The sequence below is a fragment of the Rhamphochromis longiceps genome, linkage group LG13 (assembly GCF_057381845.1).
Source record: "Rhamphochromis longiceps isolate RC_006_pf linkage group LG13, R_longiceps_female_GT1.1, whole genome shotgun sequence".
In the NCBI taxonomy this organism is placed as follows: domain Eukaryota; kingdom Metazoa; phylum Chordata; class Actinopteri; order Cichliformes; family Cichlidae; genus Rhamphochromis; species Rhamphochromis longiceps.
The window spans coordinates 18,265,780-18,284,495 of record NC_140569.1 but is presented as its reverse complement, the minus strand read 5'-3'; the positions used below and the strand labels follow the sequence as shown (position 1 = coordinate 18,284,495).

At 37.0% G+C, this 18,716-nt stretch overlaps 1 protein-coding gene across 2 annotated transcripts in view; it reads right to left on the bottom strand.

Annotated features, from left to right (window-relative positions):
- The window catches only part of hpse2 (heparanase 2), a 54,613-nt gene that overhangs the window by 31,839 nt on the left and 4,058 nt on the right, over positions 1 to 18,716 (bottom strand). For both annotated transcript variants that reach the window (XM_085427563.1, XM_085427562.1), the window contains one exon: positions 17,995 to 18,156. In XM_085427563.1, the coding sequence (XP_085283689.1) occupies positions 17,995 to 18,156 (162 nt within the window). The remainder of the gene's footprint in view (positions 1 to 17,994; positions 18,157 to 18,716) is intronic.

Below are 18,716 nucleotides of genomic sequence, written 5' to 3'. Positions count from 1 at the left end.
TAAACTGATCCGTAAGGCCAGTAATGTTGTGGGGATGGAGCTGGACTCCCTCAAGGTGGTGTCGGAGAGGCGGATGCTGTCCAAGATAAAGACAATGTTGGATAACACCTCCCACCCACTCCATGACATGTTGGTCAGTCACAGGAGCTCGTTCAGTGAGAGACTGAGATTACCGAAAAGCACCACTGAACGACACAGGAAATCATTCCTGCCTGTGGCCATCTCCCTGTACAACGCATCCACTTAACACACTGTTTGCTGCTACAGCTACACATGTTTCTTTTCCAAATATTTATTTATAAGTGACTTATGTATGTATGTATGTATATATATGTATATATTGTACTATTCTTAGTTAGCATATTGTCTGTCTTGTCTTAATGTTGGTTTATAATGGAGCACTGTAACAAAAAATAATTTCCCCCAGGGATCAATAAAGTATTCTGATTCTGATTCTGATTCTGTTACGGTCGCTGTGCACAAAGATGTTAAAAGAGGTGTTTTGCTATGTTCGCGTGGTATATCTATGACTTACCCTGACGCTAGCTTGACACTGAATGTTATGGTTGCGCAGAGGGAAAATGTGGTTCTAATATACTGCGAGCCTGTGCTGCTCCACCAGCATGTTGCACAGAACCCAACGCCTCCATGTTTACACAAACACACATCTCCACATGGACTCTCCTTTCATACAGGGGGGCTCCATTTCAGCAAAACCATTCAGGTCAAACCACTTTTGTATTTTGGAAGAATGCAAGATATGTGGTGGGCACCTGTTTTCAATTCTGTTAGTAGAGGGGGACTGATATGTGTGTGCGTCCATATGTGTTGAAACCAGAATGTGAGAGAGAGATTATCTCAATCTGTGAATTTGCTCTGACTAGACTTGTGTGTGGCCCCCTTCTGTGAACCCAGTGTAAAGAGATGCAGAGCAGCTCGACAGGACTGCTGAGTAAGATGAGTGGTATGTTAACATACGCTGTTCTTGATGTAAAGTACAACAACTCTGTGCTCCTGTGTGTGTGTGTGTGTGTGTGTGTGTGTGTGTGTGTGTGTGTGTGTGTGTGTGTGTGTGTGTGTGTGTGTGTGTGTGTGCAAGCACTATTTTCCCTAGTGTTCCAAACAAGGCAAGAGGATGCAGCATATAACAAATGAAAGGCAGTGAAATGGACAAAATGACATCAAGTGTCTTTTATTGGCTTTGGGCCATGTAACTCAAACCACTTGTTGGGGGGAAAGGGTGTGGGTGTGTTTGGGGTGTGAGTGGTTTTCACATCTGTTTGGCAATGGCCGCTGTCTATCACTCCCTAATGGGAAAAGCACGCTTGTTAGATACTAATGATCTCATTGGCTTGTAAAGATACAAGGTGTGCGCAAGGAGTGAATTCCCAGGAGAGAAACATCACCATGTCTGTTGTATTTGTATGTACTGTGGAGCTACCTATAAACCACTACCAAACACAACCAAAGCACGAAGTAATACAGCATTATCATTAGCCAAAATTGTTGTGAATGATTCTTTTATTACAAACTGACAGACTGTTTAGTAACTTGTGAATCGAACTGAGGGTTCATCGCTGTCTAAGGCAAACAGTTGTCTTCATAACAAGATGATTAAGATGGCCAATCTGCAGCTTCTTTGCAATGTGCAACCAATTCTAATATTTGAACACCCAGCATTTACATTCAAAGCGACACCACAAAGGCACGCAATTAGTCAAATTCGATGAAGTTACTCTTCTAATATTATTGTATTACAGACAGGAAGTAATAGAAATAAAAGGGTTTTTTGATAAGCAAAAGAAATGCTTCTTGATGGACAGGCTAGTATTGCCAGTTGGCAGGGTGCTGAGACAAAATATAAACTAACTTGCATAACTGTCTAGGGATGGATAGTATTTTGTTAGCAGTCATACTGAAGAATAAGACCTACACCATGTTTGCTGCAAAACGATCTTCATCAGGTCAAGGTCCAACACAAGACGTGTGTTCAGACTTGTAAGCATTAGAAGTTATTAGAGTTATTATGAGATTAATGTGGGGACTTGTTTGGAGTCTGAGACAGAGAAAGGAGGACATTCTGACCCAAAAAAAAAGAAGATTCAATTACATGAAAGTAATATATACATATGGTCTGACACTTTTGTTCTGTTTGCACCATATGTCCGTACACTTCATGTAAAGGAAAAACTTTAAAGCTTTTTACATGAAAATATGTATATTGTTGCTTTTATACTGTAGGATATAAAACTGCATTTTTACCATGTAACATATTTTACACTTCATAAACTGTTTACTTTTTTTGGCCAATGCAGGGCAGTTAAGCAAAGGGTGTGACAGTTTCACTACCAAAGATTAGTAACGCTGTCACCTACATAGAGGGTTGTTGTAAAGCTTCCGCCTCTTATCTGGTTAGCCATCTCGTCTCACACACCTCTGCTGATGCTGTAATTAAGCACTGAATGCTCTGTAGTTGTAGAGAAACAAAACTCCTCCACATACATAGGCTGGAATGAATGAGAGACTAGCCCAGGGCTTTACTGCCCTGAATCATCAAAGAGCTTGAACCTAAAATATTTTCAGGAGTCCTTTAAACACCCCACCTGCTTAGGATTCAGACACAGTGGCTATCTTCACAAGTTTTTAACAAATGCTTCTTTTAACACCTTCACCATCATATTCAAAAATTATACCACTGGCAAAGGGCAACAATGTGTTGGGGCATAATGGACATCTGCTACATTCCAGTTCAAAAAGGGTATCTTTGATCCCAGGCAGTGTGATGAATGAGGGTTATGAAGACCAGATCCCAAGTGGGCAGCAATGCAAACACACAGTATTCCAGACTCCCTTTCACTGCTAGAATAATCACCATAATCACAGCAATCATCTTCCACTCTCAAACTATATCCACACACATTACTTATGCTTCACTTAAACTGGAGGTTCTTCAGCTGAACGTGCAGAGCCAGATTAAACAGTTACTGAATCACCATCTTGCATAACAACTTTTATAGGTAATTATACATTTATAATATCAGATGCTGGGAAAAGACAGAAAATGTTTATAAAAATGCTACTACGTAATGTGCAGACCATACCGACTACATAAGCCATTTGTTATTTTGCAATTCAAATCTAATCACTTATAACTGCACTAATTAAATATAATTGACTGAATGATGGAATAACATTTTAGAAATGTATGTATTATTTTCATAATAATTCTCGGATAATACCTGAACCAATACTTTGCCAGTGAGTTCAAGCCAGAGAAAAAAATCCTACAGGTCTCTTAAGATGATAAAATCATCATATTTTCAGGTTTAAAAAAAATGATACATTATGAAATTAGAAGATAAAAATTTGAAGATTAGAAGACAAAAGTGCACAATTGCTAATTTAGCACAGTATAAAACACTAAAAAAAATGTTTCAAGGTTTTAAATTTACATTCAAGGAGACCTTTTATGGGTTTTTTTCATATCTATTATATTCTTCTGGAATGTCATGGAATAACTTTAGTCACAAAAACCAAAACCTATATATGTTATGTTGGCTCTCTACACAGGAACTCAGTTCTTTCTGTCTAAAACAGGCAGTTTTAGCTTTAAATCTTGTGGTCACTACTTAACGTGAAAAGATCTAACACTGCTATTTAGCAAACCTAAAATAAGCCCCTCAAATGTCTGTTTGGTAGATATTGTTCTCAGTGCCTGCTTATTGTGTGACATATAGGTCAAAAGCTGTATATACTTGTGCAACATAGAATGGAATCACTGCAAAGTCCTTTTCTACAGCTTGCACTTGCATGTCTGCAGCTTTAATCATGGACCTCTACCTTCAAAGCAAAGCAAACAGTCCAACTTCTGTGTCAGACTGACTCAAAATCACAATGAGGATCATCAGTGGTGATGAAAGCTGAGGTTTTTTTGACATTCATAGGTTTGTGCACTGAGAATTTGTTACTCACGATCAGCATCTAAGCATGCAGTTGTACTGGTATCTGATGGAAGAGATTTGCTGCAAATCACCTCAACAATGGTGCGTGTTATTGTACAAAACTGTCCTTTACCACAAAATTTAATTTAAGTTGAAGGATCAGAGTTTTAACACCGTGGAGGAGATCCAGCACGTTGCAGATCAACACAGTTCTTGATCTAAAAACAAGCAGCAGTCCTGGAAGCGATCGTTCCATTCACGTGGCCATAATGGAGATAGCAGTGAATTTTATAAAAGGTGAGAGTTTGCTTTTTATGACTAACGTGGATAACATAAACCTTCGATCGCACCTTGTTCGAATAACATTAAATGTCTGGTTTGGAAATGCATGATAAGACGTCAGTTCTACAGCAAGCTTTAAAATGACATCATCATCAGATTTCTCCAGCAAAACAACCTTCAGTCCCATGAGATTTTTACAGCACCTAGTATGACAGAGATGATATTCCTGCCAGATTTTCAAGGAAATAAACACAGAAACATTTTCCAACTAATCACCTTAACAAATCACATCATCAAAAGTCCTCTCAAACCATCCTCTCAACAGTCTTGTGCTCTGGCTAAGTTTCATGATGTTGTCTGCTGAGAACCTAATGCTATAACAAATTGAGCCTATTCTTCATCTGAAAACATTTTTTTACTCCATTTGCTTTCCATCTACACAAGGACTTATTGGCAGAGGCTAGAATGCAAGTGAGATTTTGATTTGTTTTATTATTATGTTTTGGTCAATTAGTCTGTTGAGATGTTTGCGGTTTAGAAAAATGACATTCTTCTTTAGTGCTCTAACACTTGTGGCGGTACTTTTAACCGATGCAAAAACCATATTGTATGCTAAAATATTTGAATTCAATCACACATATTTTTCCAGTTTTACAAATAAATACCATTTCATTTACACCCAGTGTAGGAAACCTCAAAAATACATTGCTGTGTCAAAATATTACTGCAAGTTCATCCATCAGAATAAACATTTTTAGCATTAGTGATTTGATTTGCACCATTTACCAGAATATCCTTTAGAAAGCAGTCCAAGTAATGTCTGCTCACCAGTAATGCTGATGTACTGAATTTATTTTAGGATTTACTTTTTCCCCTCAAATCTTGATCCTAGATTATTTAACCATTAGAAACAGTGTATGACATTAACCCCATGAGGGACAAGTGGCAGAGTCATGCTAAGAAGTAGTTAAAACAAATAATTAATACATAATTAGGATTTTATAAGCATTGTTTTTTTGTACCTGCTTACAGTTGACAGTAATGTGCTCTGTACATTTTTCAGATCCTAAACATATTTTTAGTAACATAATTACATTTATATTATAAAACACAAACAGAAATATGACTGAACTATAACTATATGATAAAATCGAAATCTTTACCAAGTGTGTAGAAGGACTATGCTTGTACATGCCATGCAGTTTAGACAGCTTACAGTGTCTTTTTCAACGTTTCAGTAAAGGTTGCCAGTAAAGAGAAGATGCTCAACATCTGGTGGGACTAAGATGTTTACATTAGAACTTCAAAAATGTTTCATGTTGGGGGATAAGAAAATCAGGAGATTTTAGAAGATAAAAAGGCAATGTGTCTTGTAATATCTTCAGTATTTACTCTTAAACGCTGGAGACAGCTGTCCTTCATTTGCTTAAAACAAAAACAAACATCTAACATCACCTGAATCCGCTGGATCATTTTTAACATAAATATGCACTGAGACGTTGGCTTAAAATTTTTACCGCTGACACAAGTTAGACTAAAAGCAATCAATTTTTGATATTTCTATAATTGACGTGTACTTATTTTGTATACACATACATATGATGAGTGAAAAATGTAAACTCAAGGCAAATCTAAAAAAGCATCAAAAGATGCCAGTTGCTTAACATTATAGCAGAATCAGCTACGGCTTTGCTTCAGTGTTGAGATTCTAATGTTGCGATGAATGCACAGGAGTCTTGGCTCAGCTCAGTTCCCATGTCTCTTCTAGACCTACAGTAAAGGAGTTTGAAGGCAGCAGACTTCAGCAGGGGTAGCCTAAGTAATGCAGAGCCAGGCTATTAGTGTTGTGAGTAGGGCATGCTGGCTCAATCAAACCCTGGGTTCCCTACTCTGCCAGCGGACAGACCAGGCCAAGCCAAACATCTGCTCCTGGTTAGAGGTGTCGGCTCCTGCCATTCACAGCAAAAGTTCAAAACCTCAGGGAAAGATTTCACTTGGCCTCTTCTTGCCTGGGCCACTGCAAGCAGTCCTGTACTCTCCCTAAGGGAATGCAGGTCTGAGGAACGTACCACGAAAATTCAATTCCAGTTTTCCTTTCCGTGCTTCGCTCCTTTGACCGAGGCAAATTTCATTACACACTTATGGACTTATAAAATTCCTTTAATAACAAAGTGCATTGTCCCACAGACCAGGGTTCCTTTAAAGCCAAATCGCACCAGAGCAAAAGGGCTTTGAGGCCAACCATCTATAAGAACTGAGATGCTTTAATGCATGAAACACACTCTACTCCAATTTTTTTCCCATCCTTTTCTTTCTATTTTCCTTCTATTTCTTTACAACACATAAACAGTTGTATAATATGGTTAAGACATAAAATAAATAAGTTAAGTGGGTTGCACTGCTTAAGTGATGAAAGGCCATAAAATATCTTACATATTTCCTCTGTCATCTTGTAACAATCAATCAGCTGGCATCTAATAAAATCTCCAAATAAAAACCCAAAGCACCAAATTACTGGATACTTAAGCCAATTAACAAAAACAGAAACAAAGAGAGACTCTGGAAAATGAGAAAGAAAACAATTTGGTCACACATCTAACATTATGCCTCTATTACTCTTCTAATGAGCCAAAAAACTTTACGGAGGTGACTGATTTTAAGTTGAAGCCAAACAGCTATCTGTTGTTGGTCTCAGTAAAAGTAGGTTACCATCCTAACATTCAAGCATAAACTGGCTTCCATATGTGTCCGTCCAAGTTCCTAATGTTTTTTTTTCTTTTTGTTTTTTTAGAGATTTACAAACAAACAAAATACAGGCTCTGATAGTGATGTGGGTTCTGACTTTAAGACTTAGACTCAAGGCTCTATCTGATCAAAACACACAGCCCACCGTGCTTCTCTCACTTCAGTTTACAACATTTTTCAAGTGTAAACAAAAACCCACACTGTAATCCATTACTCCCTAAAGCTGCTCAGTGATCAGAATCTTTCACAATAAACAGAAATGAAAACAAGCAACAACAAAAAAAGGAAAAAAGGGGAAAAAATACAAAGAGACGATTCCCCTGTGAAGTCGGTTTCCTTGTAAGACTTTTTAGCAATTTCCTGCAACTCTGGATTATGTTGTTTGAGCACTGGATTTGTTTGGTTTTTTTGGGATAAAGTCTATGAATCGTTGCTGTGGAAGGTAGCTGGGCACCTGCAGTTTTAATCTTTCTAGAGGACACGATACTCAGCTTTTGTCTGGATTTTCATTATAGAGATCTGAAGGAAGGAAACAACTAATGTTGTTTATAGGTAACTATATCGACACAGAGCATGATTTGACATACTTGAGCCACTTTCTTTGTAAGTTAGAGATGTACTTGATGCATACTCATGTTATATATCTACAGACTGTATTTAAAAGATGGATATGTCTCAGGGTCTGAAAAGTGAAGCAAATGTGCTTTAAACCTGCAGCATTACTAAAGGACGTGGCGTGCACTCGCACTGTTAAAAAACGTAAGTCGAATTCATCAGAAGTCCAAGAAAAATGACCCCATTAGTTACTTAGGGCCAGATTTACTGAGGAATTAGTGTATTTCAAATGCAAAAAAAAGACATGCTTTCTTTTACGTTAAATATTAGCAAAATGAGCAGTAAACTGCATGTTGCAAGCATTAATAAATCAGTTTTCAATACTGATTTATTATTTGCATGTTCCCACCTCCTTCATTCAATGTTGTTACTGTGTTATCTTTCTATTTAAAAAAAACAAACCAAAAAACCCCCCCCATCAAACCCAGTTTATGCTGGTACAATTTAGTTTAAAGCCTTCTTCAGTACAGCATGATTTTTTTTCTTTTTAATTAGGCCTTTTAGACAAAAATGGGGTCTGATTTGATTAGTGGATGTGCTATAATAGACAAATCTCCATCTTACTACAAATCCTGGACTTGTCAGTCCATATTTCAAAATGTTCAAGTTGGTGTTTCAGAACAGTATTTTTACCAGCCACCAGGTGAAGTTATCCATATTATACATACAGTTTATGGTTGGTTGCACATCAGAACTTCAAGATAATAGATGTGTGAAAAGATAACTCCCAGACTGAATAATGCATGTATGTCATGCATGTCCTGAGCTTTTTAATGCAGAAATATTGCTTTAAGAACAGCAGGATTTGCATAGTTCAGAGGCAGCTGTTAACAATGAACTGATATGACTCTGTAACAAATCAATGAGTCCCAGTAAAGTAGCAGGTATATTTGAGGATGTTGCCTCAACACAGTAATTCTTTCTTTGAATTCTCACACTGAGGTACAAATTTATAATGGAGGAATTGCATTATACTGCTGTTTGTCATTTGAGTTATGTGTTGGAAAACAACTTACAATTTACTGAGCCAATACTGAAGCCACTTAAAAAAAATCTGGCATCAATCTTCACTTTGTTACATCACTTGAATTATTTATTAAATATATGAGATCATTTTGGGATATGTGGGTCAGTGAGTAGATGGAAGAGGACAATAATATATATTGTTAAGTAATGGGTTTCATAATCAAGAATATTATGCATTTTTTTCATTTGTTTTGTTTTTTGTTTTACAAATAACAGGGTCTTCAGACACCACCTCAAAAACAATATATTTACACATAAAAATTTAGGAAGTAGCTTCTTTACACATCCCTCTAAGGCACCTAGATGTCCTCTTTTTATGTCCAGGTCAAAGGTCATGGACAGCCAGCAGCAAGGCCCCTGAAGCAGATAGAACTTGCCCTTTATTTCCTAACCACTTCAACAAGGAGACACATACTTTCTCAATTATGGTGTTTCCCCTCCTTTCTTAGTGATAACAAGTTTTTTTTAATAGTTTTCTAAAGGCAACTGTGATTTCTTTTAAGCTATGAAAATAGAAGTACATCAGAAACAATATAATATGGTATTTTTATAAACATGCCAAAAAAAAAAATCATTATAAAAATTGACTGTCCTGATTTCCATCCATCAGTGGTAACAAGAAATTGACACAAGCTAGTGGGTTGTGAAAGATTTTTGGAAACACCCTAGTTATTAAAGATGTTTTTGGAAGGGTGCTTTGAAGATGTTATTTGTGCTCTGAGGCTGTTGGGAAATCTAACACTTGTGAAGCTACTGATCCCTGAACATTTACAGGTTTGCTCAACCTTGAAGGCACAGTTTACACCACAGGTGTTGGCTTGTGCGATGGATCTTAAGTGCTGGGCCTGGCTGAGATGGTAAAAGATTGTTCTAGAGAAAAACTGTAGGTCTCACATGAGTTGAAATGTTTTATTCATCTTCAAGTTTTGCTCTCTTTTTGCTCTTTATACTTCCGTTTTGATCAGTCTGTTGGTTCACTTCTCACTCTATTCATTCCCCATTTTTTCCCCCTTCTCTCTGCTCTCTTATTCTTCACTCATGCTCTTGTTTTCTCATTTTGAGAGTTGAGGGCTGTGCTGTGAATCTCCAACTCAGCAGGACACCATGGAGTGATAGATGGCCTCTGACAAGGTCCAACACAATCCAACATATGCTCCAAATGAAAAAAAAGGAACAGAATTAAACAGGGTTCACAAGTGGCCAAAGAAAAACATGCCAAACATGTATGAAAGCAACGTTTTTTTGAGGGGGGATGGGGTTTAGTGCACGATGACACAATAAGTTGAATATCCCCAGTGTTAAAGTATGAACACAAAGTATGAACCAAAGAGAGGAAAGAAACAATTTATCCAACAGGAATAATGTGAATGATTATGGTTAGAAAACATTGGGTGCAAATCACATTAAACTAGAGGAAGAACGTCAGTCTGAAAAGGTGGTAAGTAGTCTCATCCATATTCTGCAACTGTGCATATATATTATATATCTAAAGTTACATTTACCACTGCAACTAAGTATTACAGAAACGTTAAGCAGAATGTAGGAGGAAAAAAATTATATTAAAATTATTCAGGTAAAACATATGAAAATATTTTATTTTAATTTCTTAATATAAAAATGTAATATAAAAGAACAGTGTTTATGTACTCATGCTAAAATTGACTCAACTCCTTAGATACGTACTGATGACGGCTCAGCCCCGCAAAACTGTATTCTCTCGCTACAAGAAATAGCAGACACTTTCCTGGAGCACACACACGCATGTAGCAATGTTGCCAACATTTGTGCGATGCTAATGAATGTGTTAAATTCCAGGGTAAGTAGTTGAGAGAAGAAACATTAGCGTAACATTCTTAAACACCAAGTCAAATCACCTCTCTAAACAGCAGTTACAGCTTTTTAGCCCCTTACCAGACCCTATTTCCAGTGCAAACTGTACACACAATGAATACATATGGACAGGCACACACACAAACACACACACAGGGTAATCTCATAAATAACAGATGACAGCCTAAGAGTCAAATTAAGGAAATAAAATGTGTCTCACTGGTAATGAAGGAGGCATGTTTTCTGCCTCGGGATAACAACTTCATCTGGACCCATACACACACTTACAGTCTGTATAAACACACACACACACGGAGACCTAGACACACATATATTCAAGAGGTACCAGCATTCCAGCAACAGAGCCATCCCACTGGTACAAGCTTGCTCAAAGCAGTCAAGAACACAGTGCCATGATTTGAAATTTGACACAAAACGTATGTTTTCTAGAGCTCTGAAGAAAAATGTGGAGGTTGGATGTCATGCCAAACAATCACGGGATAGGAAGGACTGCTTTCAAACATTTCCCATGCATCAGGCTATTAAAATGACATTCGTTTGCAGGTTGCTGGCACTTGTCTCGGGGCATATTGCAAACACATGGAATTACATGTTATGTCCATCCATGATTTAAACACTGGGTATTCTTTCGATCAAGGAAAAACAGACACTTCTGGATCTGTGTAGGCCATGTGGAAAGAGTAAGGAAAAAAAGTAGGCTATATGGCAATCAAACGTTTGTCACGCTGAGATTACATCACTGGTGATAATTGTAAACTGACATGTAAGAATGAGAAAAAAGCACTTTATAAATTCAGCCAAACACACATAAAAAAAAGGTCACACAAATTCACATGTAGTCATGTTCTGACTGAGCTCCTTTGTCTATAGATAATTCACTACTTTGAGTTATGCTGTAAATGGCTCTGTGTGTGAAACTGGTTGCAGTGACGTGCCGCAGGGTTTAAGTCTGGATCCAAATCTTTTCAGTGTGCACATGAACATGAATAATCTAATGATGCAAGTTATTTAGAGAATGGTTATTACAGATACACTTAAAATGAACATGACTTTAAACACATCTGCGCTAAGATGATACACATGGTGACCGAGAGGACAAATGCAATGAAGTAAATCCCTGAAAGCCACAAAATATATATAAAAAAACTACAAAGAAGGTTATGGTTCTGAACAAAAACCCAAAAGAAAAGAGCATGTCTTGTTTCAAAAGATATAAAAGCAGATGGGATACATTTTAAGCCAATAGGTAAACTAAAGTGCAGAAAATTTGCTCAAGGTGTGCAAGTAATGAAGACATTAATAATTTTACTACTCACTTTAAATTTATGGTGTGTTTTTTTGACACATGGATCCCTTTTGTAACTATAAATCCTGTTTTTGTTAACTGGTTTTCAGGCAGGTCATTGTCAGAAAAATATTGACTTTTCAAATCAAGTGTGTGCCCAGATTTCAGCGTGTGGATACCAACAGTACTGTCCCCAGTCTGGTTCTAATGCGCTTTCATAAGTGTGTGTATTGCATCTAATGTAATACTGCAAAAAAAAAAAACAAAAAAACCCAAAAAAACAAAACAAAAAAACTACTATGTAAAACCTAAGACCGGAAAACAATTCTGAATTTCAAACAGAATTTAACGCTAATTTGGAAAAGCTTATTTTGGGTATTATCATAATAGGCTTTGTCCAGTTTGCAGTTACTGCTTGAATTGGCAGAACACAAAACAGTCCAATTTAAATATTTCTTCTTTGCAATAAATAAAAAGTTTAAAAATGCAAAAGAATTTAATTAAAATTTGTGAAATTACTATTGCAAAACCTCTTCAACACAAACTCCATATAAGACAGCAGTAATTTTGCTTCACCTAAGTGTGAGTGCAGTTTGAAGGCAGAAAAATACTTAAAACTCACACTTCACGTATCTGTGAAAAGAAATGCTATGCTTCTGACTCCCTTAAGCTATTGGCAGGACAACACAGCAGGGTTCTAGCATCGCTTCTTTTAATAGTACAATAAAGTAAACAGTTGGGCAATACGTTGCATGAAAAAATATGCACACAACCTTTAATGTTTTTTCAACTACCTCCACTCTGTCCAAGAACCGCAATAGCTGCTCATATCTAATAATATCATTATGGATATATACAAATCAAAGCAGATTATATTCACTCTCCTGCTGACATGGCAACTGGCTGCACTGTAGTGTTACCGTGTGAAACTTGGCAGGGGAAACTCTCATAAATCTGTATTCAGCAGTGAGCTAAAGATGGTCCGGGTACTGAAGCAGCTGCAACACCAAAAACCAAATCCATTACAGTTCACGCAAAGTGTGAACATACTAACTGAGGCAATTTTAAACAAAAAGATGAGGAAGCCGTTGGAGAAACACTTCTGGTCACTCACGAAAGAGTTTAAAGCATACGATTAAGAAGAGGAGTGATAAAGGTCTGGGAGAAGATGGTGAGCAGAACAAATACAAAGAATAGAGCATGTTTCCCAGTGCTGCGAGAAAATGCGTTTTGATTTTTTTAAAAAGAGAAAGTTATAACTAGAGGCTATAGACAGCTGTGCCAGTTTGTTTTGATTATAACATTTTCAAGCCATTCACAGATGTTCAGTGAATTCCCCGTTCTGTTCCTAATGTTTGCCTTTCCAGATTTTTAACATATTCCTGTATGTTAGTGTCTCATTACGCTTTCTGTCAAGAATTTCATTTCAGTTTTCACAGTTGTACTGCACACAGGATAGGAGTTTTTCGCACAAAAAATCCGATTTGATATCTGAGCTGGGGTGAAATATTTCAATATGTGTTTACACATTTGATGTGCAGTTTTACATCAAGTGTGTACACAAAAGTACAGCTGGTTTCACAAGCTAGAGTGCAGCAGTGTGTACAGTATTAATGAAAACAGTCAAACATAATAATCAAAGTTTGCATGTCCAGCCCTGTTCATATTTTCTAGCAGGCTTAGAAAGGCTATCCACTAACTCTGTGGAACATTTGAGATATGCATACAGTGAAATTCTCCTCTATTCTCCCATATGTTGCAACTCAGAATCTGAACACTGACTAAGTCACTGAAACATACAGTCGTTGACAAAAAACCCTTCAGTTTTACATGTAGACTTCATGTTTAGGTAGAATTGTACACACGCCAAACAAACTACGTGGCCAAGATTTCATTTAAGCACAATGACCTTTATCAAGTGCACAAGAACATTTGTTGCAAAGAATACATTACATAAACATTAACATATTTCACTTTTCTGTCATTCTTCTCATGTTTCCTGGGGAGCTATGCATCTTTCTGTTAGCGGTTTCTAGCCTTGACTGTGCCAACTTACAGAGAGAGGCTCATGGTATTAGTGTCTGATCTACTCTCAGTAATGTTTGCGTATACCTAACAACTGATTAAATCCCATAAACATTCATGTCACTTAATACTGCGAGTGTGAGATCAGACTAAGAAACAGAGAAAGAGTAGAGGCTAAATTGTGACGTCAGGCTCCAAACCATCTGCTAGATCATGAAGCCAACATTTGACTCATCTTACATTAAAATAATATTCTTAAGTGTGTCATCTCAAACCAAAATTTGATCAAGTGAAGTGGTCATCTTTGTCTCACTATACTCAATTAAAATAAATTCATCTCTATGTACCATCACATAATGACTCCTCTTTGCAATAGTTTGTGCAGGGGACACTACTAATTTAAAGTCCTAATAACTTTACTCCTTCTGCAGTGATCTTCATTCTTGGCTTCTCCAACAAGCAACAGCTGGCTTTAGCAAGGACCACAAAACTGCCAGTTATCTTGGAGTTTGACATCTTGCCTTTATGAGGAAATCAACTGCTAATCAACTGCCATATTTCATCAAGATACTTCCTCCCCCAATGATATAACTATTCACGCATGTAAACATAAAATAACCAACCAAATAATACTATTACCTCAGTGTCTGGGTAGGGCTGCATTGAATATGACAAATATTGATTTTATGCAGTTTTTGCAAAAGGTATAAGAAATCATATCATAATATTCATATTCAGTATTGCCTAAAGACAGACTCTGCTTTTTAAATTTTAACAGCAAAGGACAGTGTAGCTTTTTGTATCTCTGTCACCATATATATATATATATATATATATATATATATATATATATATATATTAGTGTAGGCACAATGCAGTTTCTTCCCATTGGTGCAGCTGTTTTCAGCTAGAACTATAGAAACACTGATTAGATGAGTTCTTTTTGTATTTAATGTCAAAGAAAACATTTCAAGATCATTGATACTTTTAAAGTAAAGTAGAAAACTTTCCATTCACTCTCCTGCAAGCAGCTGCAGACCTCATTACTAACAATGTCCTCCTCTTCACTCTTGCTTCTCAGATTTCTCTGTTTTTGGAAGATTTTCTTCTGGTTCCTATTCACAAATACTGATCTTCCAGTTTTATATGACAAGAATAACACAGTATAGGAATTCCTAAATTGAATTATGTCTATCCTTTGAGTATTCAATACATGAACGAGGTTTTCAATGTCCCAAGTTGAACGAACTGGTCGCTTCATTCAGTGTAAAACATGCCTATCCTCATGTGAAATCAGAATAGCTAAACTAACAGTAAATATAAGAGAGGTGTTGTGTTATGAAGAAAAGGAAACTGATAGAGTTAGAGAAGAAAAAGTAAAGCACAAAAAGAGAAAAAGGTCCAGGAAGTGATCCTTGATGGAGGAATATTCTCCTGCAGAGAGACATGAAATGACGCTCGCCATGACCTTGTCTAAGGTCATGGTAATTTCTCAACTTCATACCCCAGCTGAATGTGTCTGCGCATGTAAACTCAGAGTGGCCCCATTACTGATAGCTCTAACAAGCCTAGGCCAAAGGTCAGACAGTGGTGAGTGGAAAAGGATGGAGAGAGACTGTTAAAGGTCTTTAAAACACCACCTGCCTTTACACACACACACACACCACAAGCACACACACCCACCCACACAAACACACACACACAGATCTTGACTAATTGTTACCAGACCATATTTAAACACATCCTTAGTGCCTCTGAACCCCTGTTTCTCTCCAGCACAGAGATGAAGTTTCTGCACAGATTGGACTTTACACACAAACATGTTCACACTTTCAGGACTTTTTCAGTGTCATCAGCGTGCATTCTGGTGACTTATTTCTCAACTAATGGTTGCTCAGTTCCACATTTTTTGTTTTTGCACCTTTAAAAGAAACCAATAGCCTCACCAATTTCCTTAATAGATTCAAATAATTGCTTTTAGCTTAGCCTGTGTTTGGAAAAATTAGATGTTTTTGTGAAAAGACTTTCGCTAAATTAAGTGCAGTCTGATAAGAAATGTGGCACCTGCGTAAAACTAGCATTACCCTATGGGTCTCCAAACTGAGGTTTTACCATTTAAAAGGATATGATTCTCCATGAGTCCCAAACACTTAAAATGTCTCAAATCTAGGAAAATAACAATTAGTTCATATTCACAAAAGGTTAAATGTATCAATATTTTAAGATTATACTTCATCAACTTGCTTCAGCAAATTTAAAAACAGTTTGAAAACAGTATTTACAGGATAAAATAACATATCTTTTAGTCATTGAGACAAGCTGTTGCCTCTCCTCTATGCTGCAGCTGCTGCTGCTAACATCCTCTTTGTGACAGGAAGCAGCAGGGTTTATGGGAAATGTGGTCTTAATTTTGAGCAACATTAGCACTATACTACATGTAAGACTGGGACTAGGTGTCCTGATCATGTTTTTTTAAGATTATGGCTATTTCTTTTTCAAGAAACAGCAACTCAGACAATATCAGAATGATAATGCAAATGATGTCAATGCATCACAACAACATTGTGTGTGTAATAAGTATTTGTTGAGATTTGAACTGCAGAACTGGATACTCCAACACTATTTTCTGCTGATCTTACAGTTTCGCACAGTAGTCATGTTATATGCTTTTCTGAAATTATACAAGTTGCATGTCTCAACAAGCTTGGCCATAACATCCACATTACTAGTTGCTCGTACTGTGTCTTTAAATTTGTATTCATATGAGCACCATATGACAACAATGCAAGAAAATATAATTACGTAATTGCTACCAGCATGTTTGATCAACAATAGATCTGGCTGTTAAAAAAAAAGACAAAGAAACAAACCCCCCAAAAAACTTCAAACTCTCATGCACAGTAGATGTCCAAAAATGCTGGAACTCTGTGTAAAATCTTCAGTTCCTACAGTGATACAATGAAATACTGCAAGGCCATGGGGTTTTTTTGCACAGTCAACAGATCAGTATTAATGATAGGGTGCTACAGTAAATAACTCCTGACCTGAACTTGTGAACTGACCCCACACCCGAGCAGGTACAAATTCTTCTTCTGTGTATTTGCCTACTGTGATAAATGCGATATGTCTGTGTTTTCACTGTTGCACTTGAGACTATTTGAAAATATGCAGCTGATGTATGGTCTTCATATCTGCCTCTATCACTCACACAGCAACACACAGAGGGTCTGTCCCAGGGAAGCAGTACAGTCTGAATACATGAAAAATACTCTGTAGACCAACTCATGCAAGGCTTTTTTGTTCTCTGCATGTTATGACCAAAATATTAGTGGCACATTCAACGGGGTTCAATTAACGTATATTTGGATTCTTTACATAATTTATCAATGACTTTAAGATTTGCATGGCCAAATATTTTTAATGTCTCCAGACAGAGAACACGTGGTCATGTACATCACTGTATCTAATGATTCCCTTCAACTCAGGTCCCTGCTAATTCCCAAGTCCAACATTACTTTTCCAAAAGAACTTACAGGTTTTGAAACTCTTTTTTGGGTGGTTCAGATTTTGGTATAAAAATCCCACCAACCCAAAACACAATTCCAACCCACTGACTTTTCAACATGCTAACGAAGATAAAAAGGGCGTGCATAAGACTTAACCTTCCTAGTAATCAACTACAATTTTATTTTGAATCCAAAGTCCTCTGAAACCAAACAAACAGCATGAATTAATTATTGCTGACAGATGCAGCCAATTTATTACCAAGTCCAAGTCTGTGGACTTTTCTGAGCAGTACAATACTTTTAAAACATAAATCCAATATTTTACTTTTGCCTCTGTTACTATCCTCTCCTGCAGCTTCTTATTTCCATCCCAATCAATCACAAAGGAAAACAGATAAGAAATGCAGCCCACCCAACATCAAGACGTCAGAGTTCCTTCTGCGGTCAGGTTGAGTTAACTGTAACCAGCGAAAATGTCAGTGCTCTGTTTACTTGCCTGCTGCTGCACCCCTATATCCATCCTTACATTCCTCCTTTACAAATTACATTTGTCATTCTGAAAGCTGATGGTTTACACTGGTGTGCTTTGAACCTCATGTGAGTGCACATGCATGTGTATGAACAAACTGCAGACAATACGCCAGGATATGAATAAGTGCCAAAAAAGGCCTATTTTGTGCGTGCGTGCGTGCGTGTGCGTGTGTGTGTGATCTCCTACCTGTTATTGTAATGTTGCTGTAGATGTTAGACAGCTGCTCTTTTAGCAGAACAAGCTGGGTGGTGGCTGCCTTCTCCCTCTGCAGCTCCAGCATTATATCAGGATGGCTGGCCAGTTTGCAGCCCTTCTGCTTGTCCAGTGCAATGTCACTGCGCACAATATCTGAAAACCAGAATGAATGGAAAAAATTATTATTTTATTAATATTTTTGCCATAGAGAAACCTATGTTGCAATTTTTCACCCCAAACTAATTGTACATATCTTTTTTTATTTTATTTTAAAATTGTAATCTGACACTGAAACCAGAAGGCTGCGGCAGTTTAACACACTGCCAAAGCCAGAACATAAAGTTATATCTGTAACCCAGTCTGTTACTATTCAAAGAAACACACGTGTTTTATTGATATCTAGCAAGACTAAGTATATAGACCACCTCCTTACATCGCCATTTACATCCTCAGTTGTGACTTTTTTTTATAACACACATTTATCTAAAATGAATACAGTCTAGTGCTCTGCCTTTATCATGTGTCTAACATGAAGTGTGCGATCAAACTATTTAAATAAAATTAATCCAAGTTAATTTTTAAAGTGTACACATTAGGGATGCGTTAAACTGTAGTCCACTGGGTTATACTAAGACGTGTTTCTAATATTTTTTCAACACACTTTAGTGAAGCCATATAAAAATATCTAGCCAAATATCTGCCGTTTTTTAATT